Here is a 20,479-nt window from a genome sequence, read left to right as displayed (position 1 = left end):
ATTGGGAAGTACTGCACTCATCGAGCTTCTACTTTTATTGGCCATTGACGTGGGACAATGGAGCTCATGTCCTCCTGTGATCAAGTACCATGTTGTTAAGGCCATGGTATCATAATAGGCTCTGAGAAGTAGATCAGTAATGCTTTCCTCAAGTGCAATTTTTCTCCTCGTGTGACATTAGTGTTGCTATCAATGGATATTGAGTACTGGGGAGAAAAAGACACAGCACTCACCATAAGTGAGTGAGAATAAAATGGAAAAGACTCTGAATTTAATACTGAATAAGATGGGCATCTATTATCAAGCTTCTTCATAAAATTTGTGTATATAAAGATGCTCAACAGCACAGCAGTGGGCTCTGTATGTTATGAGACAGGCACTCTTATCCAAATGCAAAATGAACTTGTTTACAAACCAGAAACAGATTCACAGACATAGAAAACAAACTTACGGTTACCAAAGGGGAAGGGGGGAAGTGATAAATTAGAAGTTTGGGATTAAAATATACCACCACTAAATATGAAATAGATAGCCAACAAGGACCTACTGTATAGCACAGGAAACTATACTCAATATCTTGTAATAACCTATAATGGAAATGAATCTAGAAAAGAATGTATATATATATATATATATATATATATGGCTCACTTTGCTGTACACCTAAAACTAACACAACATTGTAAATCAACTATATCTCAATAAAAAATTTTTAAAAATGCAAGCTGAAAGCTGAAGGACAGTATCACAACTAAAATTATAAAAGCAGGTAGACCATGAATTAATTTTTATTGGATGACCTACTTACTGGTGGTATGTAGCATCTTTAAACATCATTTGATACAAGGTAATGTTATTTGTTAAAATTTTTAACCCAACTATTCATTATTTTCCCCATCTTCCACCCACTGCATCTTGTTCCCTAGCAATGGCACCAGCTGTCGCCAGCCGATATCGCAGCTTTGTGATTCCAGTATTTTTGTATTCAGTATACAGATTGCATTGGTGTAAGGAGATTAACGTGACCATTTTAGAAACATCAGATGCTGTAATTCTGATAAGAGTTGTTTGAAAGACAATAACAAAGATGCAAAGGAGAAGACTAAACTGAATGATTGAAATCTACTTTTCCAAGATTACATAACCCCACAAAAAATAAATAAAAAGATCTATCTACCTATCTCTATATTAGAGAAAATGTGCTTTATTTAACGGTTTCTAATAATAGCAAATGTTTATATAGCTCTTACTGTATGCAAGGCACTGACCTAAATGCTTTATGTATGATGACCCCTTTAATCATTAAAAAAAAAAGACTATGAGTTAGTGCTATTAATATTATCATCCTATTGTGCAGACGAAGAAACAGGCACGGAGACAATAAATAATGTACAAATTAGTACGCCAGCTGGGTAGTGGCAGAGCTGGGATTTGAGCCCAGGTAGTCTGGCTTCGAAGATCATGTTAACAACTTTCTAAGATTCCCCCTCAGGTCTGTTTTAAGGTGCCATTGTTGAATGCATCTCATAGTAGGTCACAGTCAAAATCAATTATAAACTAGAATATGTGAAGCTGAGATCTTATATTTTGAAGGATAAATTCTAGTAACTCAAAGTGTTGACAATTTCAATATATATTTGGTATGCATTATTTAAACTATTAGGGAAATATGAGCATGTATAGTCCAATACCCCAGTACCTTGAAGATCAATCAAAGTTTACACACACACACACACACACACACACACACGGATGCATTTAGAAAGATATCAGAACATTTTTTTTTTGTCCTAATGACTAAGAGCTGCTACTGGTGATTAGTTGGTGAGCCTCAAGGACACTATGCATTCTGCTCTTACAAGATAGTCCCACGTGGCAAAGAACCATCATGACCAAAATGCCAAGAGTGTCCCATTAAGAAAGCTGAACTGGCATACTTCCCTTTAAAGGAGATTTACATTGTCTGAAGTGAGCTTGTCCACTTTGTGGGAAAGCTGGCACAGATGAAATTATTAAAAGATACATTTACATCAAGATATATTTAATATACAAGAATAAAGACTATAAAAAGGCTTTGAATCTGTTTCACAGGAATATTAAATTCTTCCAATTTTCTCTGACTTGGAAAGTAGCTGCCATGACCTGGCCCACTGAGGTTATTCACTCTGCATTCCAATAGAATGTTCCTGAAGTTAAAATGTCCATCATGGCTTGACTTCAATGCAAACTGAGGTAGCTATTATAATGCCCTTCATTCCCTAAGAATGTGTACCTGCTCTTACTGAAAGGCAGAGCAAACTGTCATAAATGCTGAATGATTTTGGTTCATGGAGTCAGTTTATTTTACCACTGAAAAACAGACAATGAGAAATGCGGCATGACTTAGTGGGAAAATTAAGAGACTTTTCAAACAAGGGATAAAGGCTGATTTTTACCATTTTCTAAAAGAAAATTTCTTAATTTCATAAGCTCTTATTTCTTGCCTCTAAAAATAGGGATGCTATCACCCCTTGCACCTTCTACCCCATAAAGTTGGGGTAAAGACTGAATTTCAAATTCCTCATGAAAACAGTTTTTTGGGCTATGGCACAATACTAAAACCACCACCGATGGAATAAATAACAGAGCATGTGATTCTTTACACCTAGTAAGAGTAGAGGGGTAAAAAGAGAACTTTCATTACTTTTTCTTATTTCTCCTTAGTCATGACCTCTGAATACCTTTGACAAAATTAAGGGAAGGAATATTAATTAAGTAACCAAGTGAGAAAACTTAATGTGCTTTGTCACGCTTTATAATGTACCTAATGAGCTATATGAGACAGTGATGGTGCTAAAGGAATAACACACCCGTGGGTGGGGGTGTGTGAAGGACTCTTCCCAGACCCTTGTCAAAGAGGAAAGGTCACACTACCCACTAGGCTGGGGGCTCTCTCAGCAAGACGGTCTTTAGATCTGGGCAAGTAGAAGGTACTCATATCTATCTGTGTACAACTGATTAATTTTAAAAAGCCAAATCACCTTACTTTCAGACACCATAAGAAAAGTTTCCAAATCTCTAAGTTAATGTGACTATATTTCAGGCTCCAACCCCTCAAATCTCCTTCCAGTTTTATTTGAGTGTTTGGATAAATCCTTTCTCTATTTCAATTCTAACACTATCTTAATGAACTTCTAAAAATCCTTGTTTTGGGACTTCCCTGGTGGTCCAGTGGTTGAGAATCCGTGCTTCCACTGCAGGGGGCACAGGTTCAATCCCTGGTTGGGGAACTAGGATCCCGCATGCCGCGAGGCGTGACCAATAAAAAAATAAAAATCCCTGTTTTGCTCCTGTATCTCGGGGAGCGGCATACATGCAGCTTGGTTATCTTTTGCAACGCTGTAGTTCATCTCTCTCAACACTCCTACATTTATCATGAGATAATATCCTTCCTGTAATGAATGGTCAAAACCTTGGGCTATTTTTGAGTTTTCCCTGCAATCAAGCACCAAATTGCATGTATTTTACCTCTGCAATATCACTGTGCACTCCCTTTCACCTCTGTTTTCCTAGTTTAGGTTCTAATTACTTATATTTTAGACTATTATAATAATCTCTCAAGTTTTAACATGAAAATTTAGCAACTAATTATTGAGAACTTACTCCAAACATCTACTAAGTACTAGCGACTCCAAGAAATGGTCTTTGCGCTCATAAGGAGTATGATAGGAAGAACAAAAGCACAGGCAAAGGCCTCAATTCTGTGCATTTTGCAGAACACGCTGTGAAAGGACTCTTCCTTTAAACACAACACGAACCACATCGCCCCACGCCCCCAGCCAGAGGAGGAAAGGTGAACACTTTCACACAGAGCACTGCCCATGCCTGGGCTCCAGCTGTATCCCCATCGTGTTTTCCCTACATTGCCTTACATGCAGCTGGAAGTACAAACACCTGAATGAATGCTTCAAGTTTCATCGTGCTTTTCAAGACTGTAATCCTAATTAATCTTAGTAATCTCTTTGTATTAAATGATAGGGCATTGCAGTGATGGGGACTTCAGAATCTATTCTAAGGCTATCACCTTACAGACTCTGAGAAGTGATTTTTCTCAACTAGTGACAGAACTGGGACATACACTGGGCTCTGACTTCCCACGACACCAGGATCTCCCGTGACAGGGTCGGGGGTGGCGGGGGGTTGGGGGGGGGAATTAGATGCTCTATTAAGTGTACGGGCCAATGGTTAGGACATTCAGCATCCTGATGTACTGCAAGGAGGCAGAGAAAATGCAGAGACTCCCTTAGCTCCAACCATTGGTGCTAGCTCCCAGTCTCTGGTGGAGAAAAATCCCTTCGAAGAAAACAGAAACAAGAAGGATGTCATATTAAAGATGTGAATGGGGCTTCTTAGGAAGTAAGAGAGTAAAGCTGCGGGGGGCTAGAGCCTCAAGCCCACGGTAATTAGCAGAGTTAACTCCTGGGATGTTTCTCTCCCGCTCCCAGTATCCCTCTTACTTTGTCCACAGGCCCCAGGGACTACAATGTTCAGCCTCCCTTCCCACTGTGTGCAACCATCTACTGCAGACCAGATGGACTTCATAGCACCTCTAGGGCATTAGGGAAATGGATCTAGCTTCCTTATTCTTTTATCCAGAAAGTAAGTAGTATGGTCCTTCAGAACCTTTCTGAAACACTTTTATGCAAATGAATAAGGGAAACTGTGAGAAAAAATAATTTTCATTGTGGATACCTGCCTTAGTAAAGTTAGTGTATCTATAGTAAATGGTGCATCTGATGTCCTGAAGGGGGAGTAATCTACACTTAGAGGGAAGCCCAGATTTGGTCTATCCTCCGAACTCCATCGTAAGAACCCAAGTGAAGCTCCGGGGCGACAGCTGTCCTGGATGGGGGGCGGGGGTAGGGTGCAGGGGAGGACTCAGGGATGTTCCCTGGGACAGGGAGAGGAGCTCTGAGGTTGGGGAATAGGTGCAATGGAGGGGAGCGACACAGATACACATGGTTCCCTCCCTTCTGCCCTTTCTTCTCATCACTGAGATCGACCTCTGCAGACCCCTCAGTAGACGGAGATTGGGGGTAAGATGAAAAGTAACCTGGGTAAGAACACAGGTCACAGCAGAATCAGGCGAGAAGAAAAAAGACAGAGAAAGGAAGATAGAAGAAATGCAAGCCAGAAATAGCAAGGAAGAAAGGGCTGTGAAGGATGAGTACACGAACGAGGCATCTAAAGCCAGGGAACTACCTGGTCGTTACGAAACTAAAAATACTGGTGCCGCATGTGTCCTTCAGCCGTTTCCTAAGAAGGTCCTCATTTTTCTTTAGCACCAGAAGCTGGCCGAGGACCACATAGCTCCCCCTACCCCGTCTGTTTCATGCTCTTTGGCCCTCTTTTGGGCAGGATAGTCACTGTCTCTCTAAAGTTTTTTAAATCAATAAAGTCAGTGGCCTTTAAAAAAAAAAATACTGGGGCTCCACTGAGCCACGTAAAAAACGACCTTGATTCTTGACTTCGCAATGACTGTGGCTAGTTCTTCCAAGCATAGTCAAGTCTCAGTAGCATTAGATAGCTGGCATATTTCAGCGGCAAAATGTTAACACAATGTCAGAAAAAAGAAAGTTAGGCTTACATCTTGCCCATTAACTCCGGCCAAACCTGGATCTCCTTTTTCTCCTTTTGCACCCTAGAAAGAAACAATTTATACAGTGAAAAATGTTACACCTGAAAACCATTACTAAGAAAAAACAAGGGAGTTGCGTTGTTTGGGTATTTATAACAACATGATTACTTCGCTAATCCCTTGAAAGAAACATTTATTAAAAAACAATTCTGAGTCCTAAAACTGAAGAGAAGTTTAAAGGTTCAAAAAAAGCTGCATAAAAATGATTAAAGAGTATAAATAGAACAAGGATTATTTATTTTTTTCTATAAGCAACAAAGAATTTCCTGGAGGGCAATTTGGCAATATATATCAAGGGTCTTAAATCTGCTCATGTCATTGGGCCCGGTGATTTTGCTGCTAAGAATGTATCCTAAGGAAATAATCAGAGATGAAAAGTTTTAGGCAGTAAGATGTAGAGTGCAATGCTATTTATAGTAGTAAAAAGAGAAACATACTAAATGTCCAATAATAAGGAACTGGGTAGATAAATTATGGTATATAGATACAGTGGAATAAGCTGCAACCATTAAAATCATGTTTATGAATTTTATTTTGTACTATAGGAAAGCTCTCACAATATAAAAAAGTAAGATACAAGTATTTGATTACCAAATTTAGTGAATAAATGTTAATATCTATTTTTATTACTGTAAAGTTACAAATGTTCAAAATGGCCACTAATACCATTGTTGATGACACATCTCATAGCTGCATATATTTTTGTCTGATTACTATCTGAAAGGTATATACTTTTATTGGTACACCCTGCATAGCTATAGTATAATTCAAAAAATTTTTTAAAAATGCGTGTCTACCTGAACATCCACCTACCTACCTGTGTATAAATCTACCTATGGGTCTTAGAAACGCTATTGGAAGAAAACAAATCAGAAAAATAAAAATAAATAATCTATGCATGCTGTGACTATGGACGATTTTATTTCCTTCAGTATACTCTTCAGTGTTTTTCAATTTTTAAACAATAAACATGTATTATTTGTATAATTTGTAAAGTGTTTAAAAATAAAAGAATATATTATGTGTAGAAAGAACTCATTCAAGGTCCAAGTGGATCACACATCACTCTGTGTGTGTATAGTAGTAATAGTAGTAGTAGTAGTTATCTCCGCTTTGTGCCACTAGGGTGATTTTATTCCCTTCTTTATATATTCCTTTGCTCTTCATTTTTTAAGGCAATAAACATTATTATTTTTATTTGCAAAAAAAAGGAAAGCAAGCACCTCCTGGGCCAAGATGGTGGAGTAGGAACCTGAGCTCACCTCCTCTCCTGGGGACAACGAATTTACAACTATTTATACAGCACCTACCAATGAAGACTAGCAGAAGGGATCTTCTACAACTAAAGATATAAAGAAGGAACCACAACAAGACAGATAGGAGGGTGGAGACCCAGACCCATACCTCTGGGTAAGTGACCCACAAATGGGAGAAAAATTACAATTGCAGAGACTCTCCCCAAGGAGCAAGGGGTCTGAGCCCCACATTGGGCTCCCCAGCCTGGTGGTCCTGCACTGGGAAGACGAGCCCCAGAACATGTGGCTTTGAAGGCCAGTGGGGATCACTTTGGGGAGAGCCATGGGGGCTGTGGGAAATAGAGACTCCACTCTTAAAGGGTGCACACAAAATCTCACATGATCTGGGACCCAGGACAGAAGCAGTAACTTGAAAGGACCCTGGGTCAGACCCACCTGCTGATCTTGAAGAGTCTCCCAGAGGAGAAGGAGGCAAGTGGAGCTCACCCTGGGGACACAGACACCGGCAGCAGCCATTTGGGGGAGCTCATTCTACCGTGTTGACACTGGCACTGGGAAGCACAACTGTGGAGTCCTCCTTCTAGCTTATTAGCCCCAGGACCCAGACCCACACTGGCTCAACAGCCTGTAGGTGCCAGTGCTGGGACGTCTCAGGACAAGCAACTAACTGGGTGGGGGCAAAGCTCACCAGCAAGCAGGCTGCCTTAAGACCCCCTGAGCCCACAGCTGCCCCTGGACACATCCCTGCCCACCAGAGGGCTGAAGATCCAGCTCCAAACACCAGTGTGCAGGCACTAGACCTGGGACTCCCAGGGCCCTGCAGCCAGAGACCTGGGGCCTAGCCCCGCCTACCAGCCAGCCTGCTCTAGCTTCAGGACCAGCCTCACCCACCAGTGGGCAGACACCAGTTACAGGACACCCTGGGATCCAACCCCACTCACCAGCAGGCCAACACCAGCTGTGAGACACCATGGGCCACTCAGCCAGCTGCCCCAGGATCTGACCCCACTCACCAGCAGGCTGAAACAAGCTTCAGGACACCCCAGACCCTAAAGCCAGCTGTGTCAGGAATTGGCCCACTCTGGGAGGCCTGGGCTCTGCACCTAGAGACCCCAAGACCTGGCTCTGCCTGCCAGTGGGCAAGACAAGGGTATGGGATTAAGAGATACAAACTACTATGGGTAAAATAGAAAAGCAACAAGAATATAGTGTACAGTACAGGGAAATATAGCTATTGTTTTGTAATAACTTTAAGGAGACTATAATCTGTAAAAATACTGAATCACTATGTTGTACACCTGAAACTAATATAATATTGTAAATCAACTATACTTCAATTAACAAAAAGGAAAGCTGGGGTGGCAATAATTTTTCAGACAATATAGACTTCAAAGCTATAAACAAGAGACAAAGAAGGACATTACTTAATGATCAAGGGATCAATCAAAGAAGATATAACAATTGTAAATATATATGAACTCAACATAGGAACACCTATATACATAAAACAAATATTAACAGACATAAAGGGAGAATTGTAACTAACACAATAATAGTAGGGGACATTAACACCCACTTACATCCATGGGCAGATCACCCAGACAGAAAATCAATGAGGAAACACGGGCCTTAAATGACACATTAGATCAGATGAATTAAACAGATATATACAGGACATTCCATTCACAAAAAAAATGAATACACATTATTTTCAAGTGCACATAGAACATTCTACAGGATAAATCACATTCTAGGCCACAAGTCTCAATAATTTTAAGAAGATTGAAATTATATCAAGCATCTTTTCTGACGACAATAGTCTGAGACTAGAAATTAACTACAAGAAAAAAATACAAAGAAACCACAAACACGTAGAAGCGAAACAATATGCTACTAAACAACCAATGAATCACTGAAGAAATCAAAGAAGAAATGAAAAGATACATGGCAACAAATGAAAATGAAAACACAACAATCCAAAAATCTATGGGATGCAGCAAAAGCAGTTCTAATGGGGAAGTTTATAGTGATAAAAGCGTACCTCAAGAAACAAGAAAAAGCTTAAACAACCTAACCTTATACCTAAAGGAACAGGAAAAAGAAAAATGATCAAAATCCAAAATTAGTAGAAGGAAATAAATCATAAGATCAGAGGAGAAATAAATGAAATAGAGACTAAAAAACAATAGAAAATATCAATGAAATAAGAGCTGGTTCTTTGAAAAGATAAACAAAATTGATAAACCTTTGGCCAGACTCATAAAAAAAACAAAAAACAAAAAGAGGGAGGGTCTAAAACAATAAAATCAGAAATGGAAAAGGAGAAGTTACAACCAACACCACAGAAATACAAAGGATCATAAAAGATTACTATGAACAACTATATGCCAATAAAATGGAAAACCTAGAAGAAATGGACAAATTCCAAGAAATGTATACTCTCCCAAGACTGAACCTGGAAGAAATAGAAAATATGAACAGACCAATTACCAGTAATGAAATTGAATCAGTAACAAAACAAAACAAAACTCAAGTCCAGGACCAAATGTCTTCACAGGTGAATGCTACCAAGCATTCAGAGAAGAGTTAACATCTATCCTTCTCAAACTATTCCAAAAACTTGTAGAGGAAGGAATGCTTCCAAACTCATTCTATAAAGCTAGCATCACCAGATAAAGATATTACAAAAAAGAAAGAAAACTACAGGCCAAAATCACTAATGCAAAAATCCTCAACAAAATATTAGCAAACTGAATCCAACCATAGATCAAAAGGATCATACATCATGATCAAGTGGGATTTATCCCAGATGCAAGGATGGCTCAGTATTTGCAAATCAGTGTGACACACCACATTAACAAATTGAAGAACAGAAATCATATAATCATCTCGATAGATGCAGAAAAAATTTTTCAAATTCAACATCCATTTATGACAAAAACTCTCCACAAAGTGGGAATAGAGGGAACATACCTCAACATAATGAAGGCCATATATAATAGGCCCACAGCTCAAATCATACTCAACAGTGAAAAGCTGAAAACATTTCCTCTAAGATCAGGAAAAAGCCAAGGATGTCTTCTATCACGACGTTTATTCAAGTAGTATCAGAAGTCCTACCCACAGCAATCAGACAGAAAAAGGAATAAAATCATCCGAATTGGAAAGGAAGAAGTAAAACTGTCACTGTTTGCACATGACCTGATACTATACGTAGAAAACCCTAAAGACACCACCAAAAAACTACTAGATCTCATCAATGAATTCAGTAAAATTTCAGGATACAAAATTAATACACAGAAATCTGTTGCATTTCTATACACTAACAACGAACTATCAGAAAAAGAAATTAAGGAAACAATCTCATTTACAGTTGCATCAGAAAGACTAGAATAACTAGGAATAAATATAACTAAGGAGGTAAAAGACCTGTACTCTGAAAACTATAAGACACTGATGAAAGAAATTGAAGATGACACAAAGAGATGGAAAGATATACCATGTTTATGGATTGGTAAAGTTAATATTGTTAAAATGACCATACTACCCCAGACAATCTACAGATTCAATGCAATCCCTATCAAAATACCCAGGATGTTTTTCACAGAACTAGAACACCTAACCCCCAAATTTATATGGAATTAGAAAAGACCCCAAATTGCCAAAGAAAGCTTCCCCCCCAAAAAAAAGCTACACATATCACATTCCCTGACTTCAGACTATACTACAGAGCTACAGTAATCAAAACAGCATGGCAATGGCACAAAAACAGACACATAGATCAATGGAACAGGACAAAAAGCCCAGAAACAAACCCACTAACCTATAGTCAATTAATCTATGACAAAGGAGGCAGGAATATACAATGGAGAAAAAACAGTCTTTTCAATAAGTGATGCTGGGAAACCTGGACGGCTATTGTATATGTAAAAGAATAAAGTTAGAACATTTTCTCACACCGTATAGAAAAATAAACTCAAAATGGATTAAAGACCTAAATGTAAGTCCGGAAACCATAAAACTCCTAGAAGAAAACATAGGCAGATCACTGACATAAATAATAGCAATATCTGTATGGATCTGTCTCCTAAGGCAAAGGAAACAAAAGCAAGAATAAACTAATTGGAACTAATTAAACTTAAAAACTTTTGCACAGCAACAAAAACAAAAAAACAACATAATGAGTGGGAGAGAATATTTGCAAATGATATGACTGATAAGGAGTTAATATCCAAAATACATAAACAGTTCATATAACTCAATATCAAATAAAAAAACAACCCAATTAAAAAATGGACAGAAGACCTGAATAGACATTTTTCCAAAGAAGACATACAGATGGCCGACAGGCAATGAAAAGATGTTCAACACTGTAATCATTAGAGAAATGCAAATCAAAACCACAATGAGATATCACCTCACACCTGTGAGAAGAGCTATCATCTGAAAGACCACAAATAATAAATGTTGGCGAGGATGTGGAGAGAAGGGAGCCCATGTACACTGTTGTTGGGAATGTAAATTGGTGCAGCCACTGTGAAAAACAGTGACTGTATGGAGGTTCCTCAAAAAACTGAAAATAGAACTACCATATGGCCCAGCAATTCCACTCCTGGGCATATATCTAAAGAAAACAGAAACACTAATTTGAAAAGATGCATGCACCCCAATGTTCACAGCATTATTTGCAATAGCCGAGATATGGAAGCAACCTAAGTGTCCATGAACAGATGAACAGATATAGAAGATGTGGTGTACACACACACACACACACACACACACACTGGAATACTACTCAGCCATAAAAAAGAATGTCATTTTGCCATTTGCAGCAATATGGAGAGGTCTGGAGGGCATTATACTTAGTTAAATAAGTCAGATGAAAGACAAATACTCTATGTTATCACCTATATGTGGAATCTAAAAAAATAAAACGAATGAATATAACAAAACAGAACTAGAAAACAAACTAGTGGTTATCAGTGGAGAGAGAGAGGAAGTAAGGGCACCATAGGGCTATGGGATTAAGAGGTACCAACTACTATGTATAGAACAAATTAACTACAAAGATATATTATACAGCACAGGGATATATAGCCATTATTTTGTAATAACTTTAAATGGAGTATAATCTATAAAAATATTGAATCACTATGCTGTAGTACACCTGAAACTAACATAATACTATAAATCAATTATACTTCAATTAAAAAAAAAAGAAAAAGAAAAGCAAGCACCTGATGTTAAGAGATAATATTTTAAATATTTTACAAGTAGAAATACACATGTACAGTCCCAATTAAGTGCCAGCAGCACAAACCACCCCAAAATGTGCCACTTTGGCATGTGGACTGCATTGAGCTAAAGGCAATTAAGCCCCATAAGACACAGGAACAGCTTTTTTCCCTCTCCCTTAATTGCCTAAAAGAATTTAATAGGGGGCTTGGCCCAGAAACAGAACTATTACCAGAGATAACTTTGTATCTAAAGAATTGTCTACATGACAGGCAAACATCTGATTACCACACATATGCCCTTCTCATCCTTCTGTGAGTTGCCTTCCTCTCCTTCCAAGCCTGGCCCATCCCACTCCTTAGGTCCGATGGCAGATAAGCCTCAACTGCCTGACTGCCTTTGGGTGTCATATTTTTATGGGGCTCTGGTACTAAAACTTTCTTTTTCTCCTGTTAGTCTATCGTATGTCAATTTAATTATTAGACCAGTCAAAGAACCTAGAAGGGAAGAAGGGAAAAGTTTTCTACCCCTACGCAATCATCTAAGACTATGCATTATTACCATATTGAAAACACAGGAAATGAAGTAAAAACAATTTGATTACTTGCAATACAAGAAATACATATAATATATAGGATAAACAAAAGGCCACACAAACACATTCAGTGAAATACATTCAAGATATAATGAAACTGAAGATGTTAAACTGGAAACGGAGGGTAAGGAGATGCTGCAGAGCTGGGCTCTCCAGGCTTGTAGCCGCTGGCCACACATGGCTATTTAATAAAATTTAAAATTCAGTTTTTCAGTTTCCCTAGCCACATTTCAAGTGCTCAGTAGTGCCGACTATATTGGACTGTGCAGCATAGAATATTTACATCACCACAGAAAATTCCACTGGACTGTACTAATCCAGAGAGTGGCATATATGACAGAAAGCAAAATAGAAATTAAGAGGTTCAGAAATACCCAGAAGAAAATATCTAGTAAGGGGATCCAAAACAACACAGTGTCTAGATATCGATATAAAATGTATTCCTCACAAGTTAATAGAATAAACTGAATTTTTTGACACAAGAAGACAAATATAATTCCATAGATATCATCATTGACTTTCAGAATGTAACTAAAAATGAATACAGTCTTTATTCAAAATTAATGGTTCTCATAGACAGAAAGCGTAAGCAACTCTAAATATTAAAGAGATATGTGCCTACAAGGAAACCTGCAACTTGTCAGTTATAAAAGTTAAATAATAATAACAACAATAATATAGAGAACAGAGCTGATAGTCGGATGGGGTTTATGCGGCATGGCAAGGGCACAAGAAATGTGGCAGATGGCTAAAGAAGAAACATGTTGCTTCAAATTGATCAGGGGCAAAAATCTGCAATCAATTTTAAAAAGCATTACTTTTAATATAAGAAGTAGGGGCCATGGTGATCAAATAAGGTTCATTAAAAAAAAGTCATTTACTTTATTATTGTCACTGTCACCAACGCTTCTATAATGTTTACTGTGTGCCAAGCACTGCTTTAAGCACCCTGCAATTCCACGACAATCTGGGGTACAGACACGATTACCACCCTCATTTTACAGGTAAGGGGACTGCAGACAGAGAGGTTGAGTAACTTGCCCAATGTCACCCAACTTAAAAGGGGCAGGATCCTGATTCAACCCAGGCACTATGGCTCCACACTCTGTGCTCTAAAACTATTAAGCTCATTTGTTTTTAAAACAGACTGGGGATAAGCAAAAATACAATGTAGAAATCTGGTTTTCTGCAGATCAGGAGGCAAAGTCTCTGACAATGCCCCTCAGGGTAGGAAACAAATATCAGCCAGGTACTATCACTATTGATGAGCTTGTAACTGGCAGAGGACCTCCCAATCAATATCTCTCTCTCTCTCTCTCTCTCTCTCTCTCTCTCTCTCTCTCTCTCTCTCTCTCTCTCTCTCTCTCTCTCTCTCTCTCTCTCTCCCCCCTCTCTCCTCTCTCCTATCAAGATCTCTTACTCTTGGCATCATTGACAATTCTTCCCTGCAAGGGCTCTCCTGTACATTATAGGATGTTTAGCATCATCCTGGCCTCTATTCACTAAAGGCCAGTAGCCAGCCTCTCCTGCACCCTACCTACCTTCAGTCTTAACAAATAAAATATTTCCAGATATTAAAATATCTCCAGATATTGCCAAGTTTCCCATAGAGGGCAAAATTGTCTTCAGCTGAGAACCACTGATATATATTATGAACATTTCATTTCATATTCATGATATGAAATGTTAGACTGAAACAATATGCTATATAAACACCATGGACTTTATTAGGAGTAAGTGCAATCTTGCATTAAAGTGAATTCTGGATGGGTTAGATAGCCCACTTAAAAGTAAAAATGTTAAAGGAGCAGAAGAAAATATAAGTGAAACATAGCTTAGAACTCATGGTGAGTAAGGTGTCTCTAAGTATAGAAACAAAAAAAAGAAATTCATAAAAAATAATATATTTGACAAAATACTAATTATAAACTTGTAAGGCAAAAATATAAACTGAACTAAAGGGCAAGTGGCAAAATGGGAAAAAAAGCATCACATGGTGGCTTAATGGTAAACATCATTAATACACAGAGGTTTTATCATTCGTAAGAAAAAGAATAATATACCAACTGGTAATTGAGCAAAGGACACATCAGGCAATTACCCACGAGGAATACAAAAGAAATGCTAGATGACAATTACTAATATTTTAACTGGTATTAATTCCTCAGGTTATATACTGGGACTAGGTGAGCTCTAAAGCTTCGTTATTGTAAATTCTATCATTCTTTGAAAGCAGTGGGAGTTCTATATCCAGACAGAAAATAAAAAGATATTCAAGCACTGCATACTTAATAAATCCCAAACAAAAGAAAGCTGACAATAGTAACCAGCTGTTCCTTTTTTCTCCATTGAGAAGAAAATGAGTGAAAACAAAACTACAGCATTAATAAGCCAGAATTAAAGAAAATTTATTTGACATCAGAGGTTGTTAGAGAGTAGTTGCATTTAGATTGTTTCTCAGTGTTTGGATAAATTCAAATGCAGAAGATTCAAAAACAAAACCAGTAGAACATCTCCGGAGATTTCTTTGAAAATACAATCATTCTAGTCTGACAAAACTTAAAATGCAATCCCAACCAAAGGAAAGAGGATAAATGGAAATCAGATTACATTTAAGATTTTTCCCATACCCATTCTTTGATGAAACTATTTTCAAAACTATACCAAAATTTATGAAATAATGCCATTTGCAGCAACATGGATGGACCTAGATTATCATATTAAGTGAAGTAAGTCAGACAGAGAAAGACAAATATCATATGGTATCAGTTACACGTGGAATTTTTAAAAATGATACAAATGAACTTATTTATAAAACAGAAACAGACTTACAGACATAGAAAACAAACTTATGGTTACCAGAGGGGATAGCAGGGGTGGGTACGGGGAGTAGATAAATAAGGAGTTTGGGATTAACATACACACACTATTATGCATAAAACAGATAAACAACAGGGACATACTGTATATAGCACAGGGAACTATATTCAATGTCTTGTAATAACCTGTGATGGAAAAGAATGTATATGTAACTGAATCACTACTGTATACCTGAAGCTAACACAATACTGTAAATTAACTATACTTCATTAAAAAATGGTTTAAAAAAACTATACCAAAATTTAATATCCTTCGAAACAAAATCACAATGCCTTGGTATGCAAAATATTGTGTTCAGGTAAGTAGTGAAACTCTTTTACAGAGTTTGGATTAATCTATTATTATCCACAATGCAGGTAGTTATTAACATTACTGATATTTCAATAGATAGTAGCAATAATACACTGGCTTCTATTCTGTGTGCTTTACTATAGGCCAGGCTCTGTGCCGAGCACTTTACATAGAAAGGGTTCGTGTTACTTGTAGCAGTAACTCTGCAAGTTGCATGTTCTCATCCCCTTTTACTGATGATAAATCAGTAGCTCAGAGGACATATGTAACTTTCACACACCCAAAGAACTCCTCCTACTATCCCAAGTTATTTGCTGTTACTTTGACCTCATAGGGACTTTCCTTCACTTGGTGTAATTTACCTTGTACCACATGCCCTAGGCTCAACTCTCAAGCTGAAGCTGTGTTCAGTTCCTAAGGACTCTTAGACACTGTCAACATCTAAGGGGGTGGGGGGCACTTAAGAGCCCTTGATGCAACCCTCCACCAAAGGGTAACTGGAGTTGGATTAATGTGTCAGCCTCCTGTCCTGTAGAGAGACAACTGTAAAGCACATTCTACAGGGTTCCTCAGGGATCCCCAGCACGTCTCAGCCTCAGCTGCCTACAATGATAAGCGGCTAAAAATGTGCCTTTTTTTATTAGCTTTTCCCCATCCCCTTACTCCTGCTTCTTGAGACCCCTGTTAAATAAACTACCTGCTTCTAAGTCAGGAGAACCCAAGTGAAAAAAGTGTCTATCAGACCCCAGTGTCTTTGTTTCTGTCCGCATTCTTACTTCATCCACTCTTTCACCACGACTCTGAACACACTTGTTCTTCTGTCTCTCTGACGGAGCCAACCTCAAGGAGTCCAACTGTCCACCTCTTGTTCCTCAGCTGCTGACCAGTCCTAGAGAAAGTCACACAACTGGGCCGATAAGTGCCATTATAGAATCGCGATCACTAACCTTATTCTAGGTCCTTACACTACCCTGTTTCCTTCAAACCCTCGGTATTAAGACTCCTGCTCTTACCCTCGGGGGAGCATGGTTCCCATGGAGAAAACAGATGCTGTCACACAAACCTTCCCTAATGCCTTGAAATCTCCGAATTCACTTACATCGATACGGTCCTTTCCTCTATTCTAAAGCATGGAAGAATGGTTTCATCCTCTGTTCCATCCCCCTGCTCCCACTGAAGGAGGCGGTTGAACCTTCTATTAAAACAAAACCTCTCACTTCCCTCTCCTGTTGGTTTCTGCTTCATCTGCTCCTTCTATTTTCAGACAAGCTTTGGAAACAGGCTCTGATACTTCTTGTCTGCATTGTTACCTCCCACTCACTTTGCAGGCCACTCCAGATTGACTTGGACCCTCCCTGTTGCTCAAAAACCGCTCATGCCAAGGTCTCAGGTGACCATCAGATGCCGTACAGTCTTTTTTCTCCTTTGACCCTTCGGTAGCATTTGATATCTTTTTGACCAAACCCTCCTAGAAATAACTGCTTGCTGAGACACTGTATTTGTTTGGTTTTTATTCTACCTCAGTAGCCGCATTTCCTCGTTTTCTCTTTTCGCTGCATCGTCTCAATGTTGCTCTTCCGCAGGGACCTGCAGAAAACAGCTGCTTCTGTTTTCCTTTTCAGCAGACTTTCCCGGTATCATCTCTACTTTTATAGCGAGAGTCACCATCTATATGCTGATGAGCCCCCAATTTCTACTTCCAGCCTAAATATCTTTTTAACAGATTTATTAAGGTATAATTTATACACCATAATACTGACATGTTCAGTTCACTGAATTTTAGTAAATTTATATAGTTGTGCCATCACCACCACAATTCAGGATTAAGATACCCTCACCTGGAAAAGTTCCCTTGTACCCATTTGTAGTCAGTTGCCCATCACAGCTACAGCCCAGACAACCACTGATGTGCTTTTTGTCTATATTTTTGCTTTTTTTCTAGAAATTTCACATAAATAGAATACAACATGCAGGTTTTTTATTTTTTGGTCTGGCTTCTTTGACACAGCATAATTCTGTTGCTACATGGATAAGTAGCTCATTTCTTATTTCTGAGTAGTGTTCTTTGTATGCATATATCTCATTTTGTTTATCCACTCAGCAGTTTCCCATTGTTAGCTATTCTAAATAATTCTGCTATGGACAATGGCATAAACATCTTTGTGTGGACATGGTTTTTATTTCTCTTGGGTAAATACCTAAAAGTGTAATAGCCAGGTCACATGGTTAAGTGTATGTGTAACTGTTTAGGAAACTTCCAAACCAATTTCCAAAGTGCCTGTATCATTTGCCATTCCCAGCCTCAGTGTAAAGGTGTCAAATTACTACTACTCCTCACCAGTAGTTGGTATTGTCAGTCTTTTTAATTACAGCCATTCTAGTCAGTGCATAGAGTTATCTCATTGTGGTTTTCACTTGAATTTTCTTAATAATTAATGATTTTTTTTCATGTGCTAATTAGCCATTCACATATCTTCTTCAATGAAGTATCCATTCAAATATTTTGCCCATTTTTAATGTTTGCCTGTCTTATTACTGCGTTTTAAAAGTTCTTTGAATGTTACATATGCAAGTCATTTATCAGATACAATTCGCAAATATTTGCTCCCAGGATGTGGTTTGGCTTTTTATTTTTGTCAAGGCATTTTTAAATTTAAAAAATTTTAACATCTTTATTGAGGTATAATTAACATACTGCACATATTTAATGTGTGCAATTTGACAAGTTTTGACATATGTATACAGCCATGAAACCATCACAACAATTAAAATAACAAACATTTGTGTGGTCTCTTAAAATTTGTTTTTTGTTTTTGCATTTTGTTAGTGACTATGTTGAGCATTCTTTCATGTGTTTATTTGTGATCCTTATTTTTTGAGTGGTCTATTCAAATCATTTATTCATTCTAAAATTTGGATTGTTTAGTGTTATTTATATTTTTTGGATAAAAGCCCTTTATCTTATATGTAATTTGCAAAGATTTTCTCCAGTGTGTGCTTGTCTTTTCACTCTCTGAGCAGAGTCTAAGAGACAGTTTTAATTTTGATAAACTCTAATGTAACAACTTTATCTCTTATGGATTGGACTTTTAGTGTCATATCCCAGAATTTATAAATAAACTTATTTATAAATAAATGGATAAATGTAACAGATAACATGGAAGATAGGGATTGAAATTCTTCCTTTTTGACATGAATATCTAATTGTTCCAAAAGTTTTGATGAAAAAACTATCCATTATCTGCTGAATTGTTTTTGTACCTGTGTTGAAAATAAGTTGTACATATATATGCGGGGTTATTTTTGGATTCTGCACTTTTCCATTGGTCTATTTGTCGGTCATTACACTAACACTACACTTTCTTAATTATTTTATCATAAATGTTGAAACCAGGTAGTTTTAGCCATTCAGGTGTTTTTTTTTTCCATTGGCTATACCACTCATTTGTATTTCTGTATGACTTTTAGATCATGTTTAATGTAATTATCAATAATTACATCCTTCTACCCTGTACATGTATTTTATGTTTCATATAACATAACCTTGAACAGCACAGGTTTGAACTGCCTGGGTCCACTTATACGCAAATTTTTTTCAATTGTAAATATGTACAATACTACAAAATCTGTGGTTGGTTGAATCTGTGATTGAGGAACTGCAGATACAGAAGGCTGACTATAAATTTATACCAGAATTTTCAACTGCACAGAGAGTCGGCACCCTTAACCCCTAGAGTTGTTCAAGGGTCAACTCTGTGTGTGTATCAGTGTAAACCTTTAACAAAATAAACTTAATATGGGGACTCTGATTTGTGTTATTATCTGGTCTATTGAAATGGAGATAAATCTACTCAATATAGGAGATCAGAAACAATTAAAACACACTTCTTTTGTGAATTGTTAAGGCTCAAAGGTTTCAAATAAATGTTCAATATAGTTAATTTTTCAGTTATTTAAACCGTTAAAATACCTTGTTTTCCATTCACTAGTAAGAATCAATAAGTTAAGGAATACCATTTTAAGCAAAACCCCTTTGCCTAAATGTTGTAAATGTGAAAATTAAAAGAATACACCTGTAGTATTCACTTGACTCTTGAACAACGAGGGGGTTAGGGGCACCGATCCTCTGAGCAGTGGGAAATCCACGTATAACTTCGAGTTGGCTCCCCATATCTGCTGTTCCTCCATATCTGAGTTTCCGCCTCCGTGGATTCAACCAACCACAGATGGCGTAGTACTGTAGTATTTACTCTTGAAAAACTCTGCAAGTAAGTGGACCCACACAGTTCAAGGGTCAACTGCACTACTAACTCACATATATATGGATTAGTTAATGAAAGGCAGTTACAAAAAAGAACTTTTCTTTTCCAAATAAATTCTTTTCTAACTTAAAGATATCTGTGACTTACCATCTTAATATAGCTTACAATCATTACTAATTTAGTGCTTTGTTATTAGGGAAAATGAGAATGATAAAGATGTGACTGATTATGTCTCTAGCAGCTAAATATATACTAAGAAACGTGATAGATTCTCAGAAACTGC

The 20,479-nt window shown here is 37.7% G+C and overlaps 1 protein-coding gene across 1 annotated transcript in view; it reads right to left on the bottom strand.

The window, feature by feature from the left end:
• The window catches only part of COL19A1 (collagen type XIX alpha 1 chain), a 322,067-nt gene that overhangs the window by 163,732 nt on the left and 137,856 nt on the right, over positions 1-20,479 (bottom strand). Inside the window, exon 13 of the mRNA XM_061207711.1 lies at positions 5,627-5,680. Coding sequence (XP_061063694.1) covers positions 5,627-5,680 — 54 coding nt within the window. The remainder of the gene's footprint in view (positions 1-5,626; positions 5,681-20,479) is intronic.

Source organism: Eubalaena glacialis, chromosome 12, assembly GCF_028564815.1.
Source record: "Eubalaena glacialis isolate mEubGla1 chromosome 12, mEubGla1.1.hap2.+ XY, whole genome shotgun sequence".
Taxonomy (NCBI): domain Eukaryota; kingdom Metazoa; phylum Chordata; class Mammalia; order Artiodactyla; family Balaenidae; genus Eubalaena; species Eubalaena glacialis.
The sequence above is the reverse complement of the archived record's forward strand: the minus strand, read 5'-3'. Positions and strand labels throughout refer to the sequence as shown.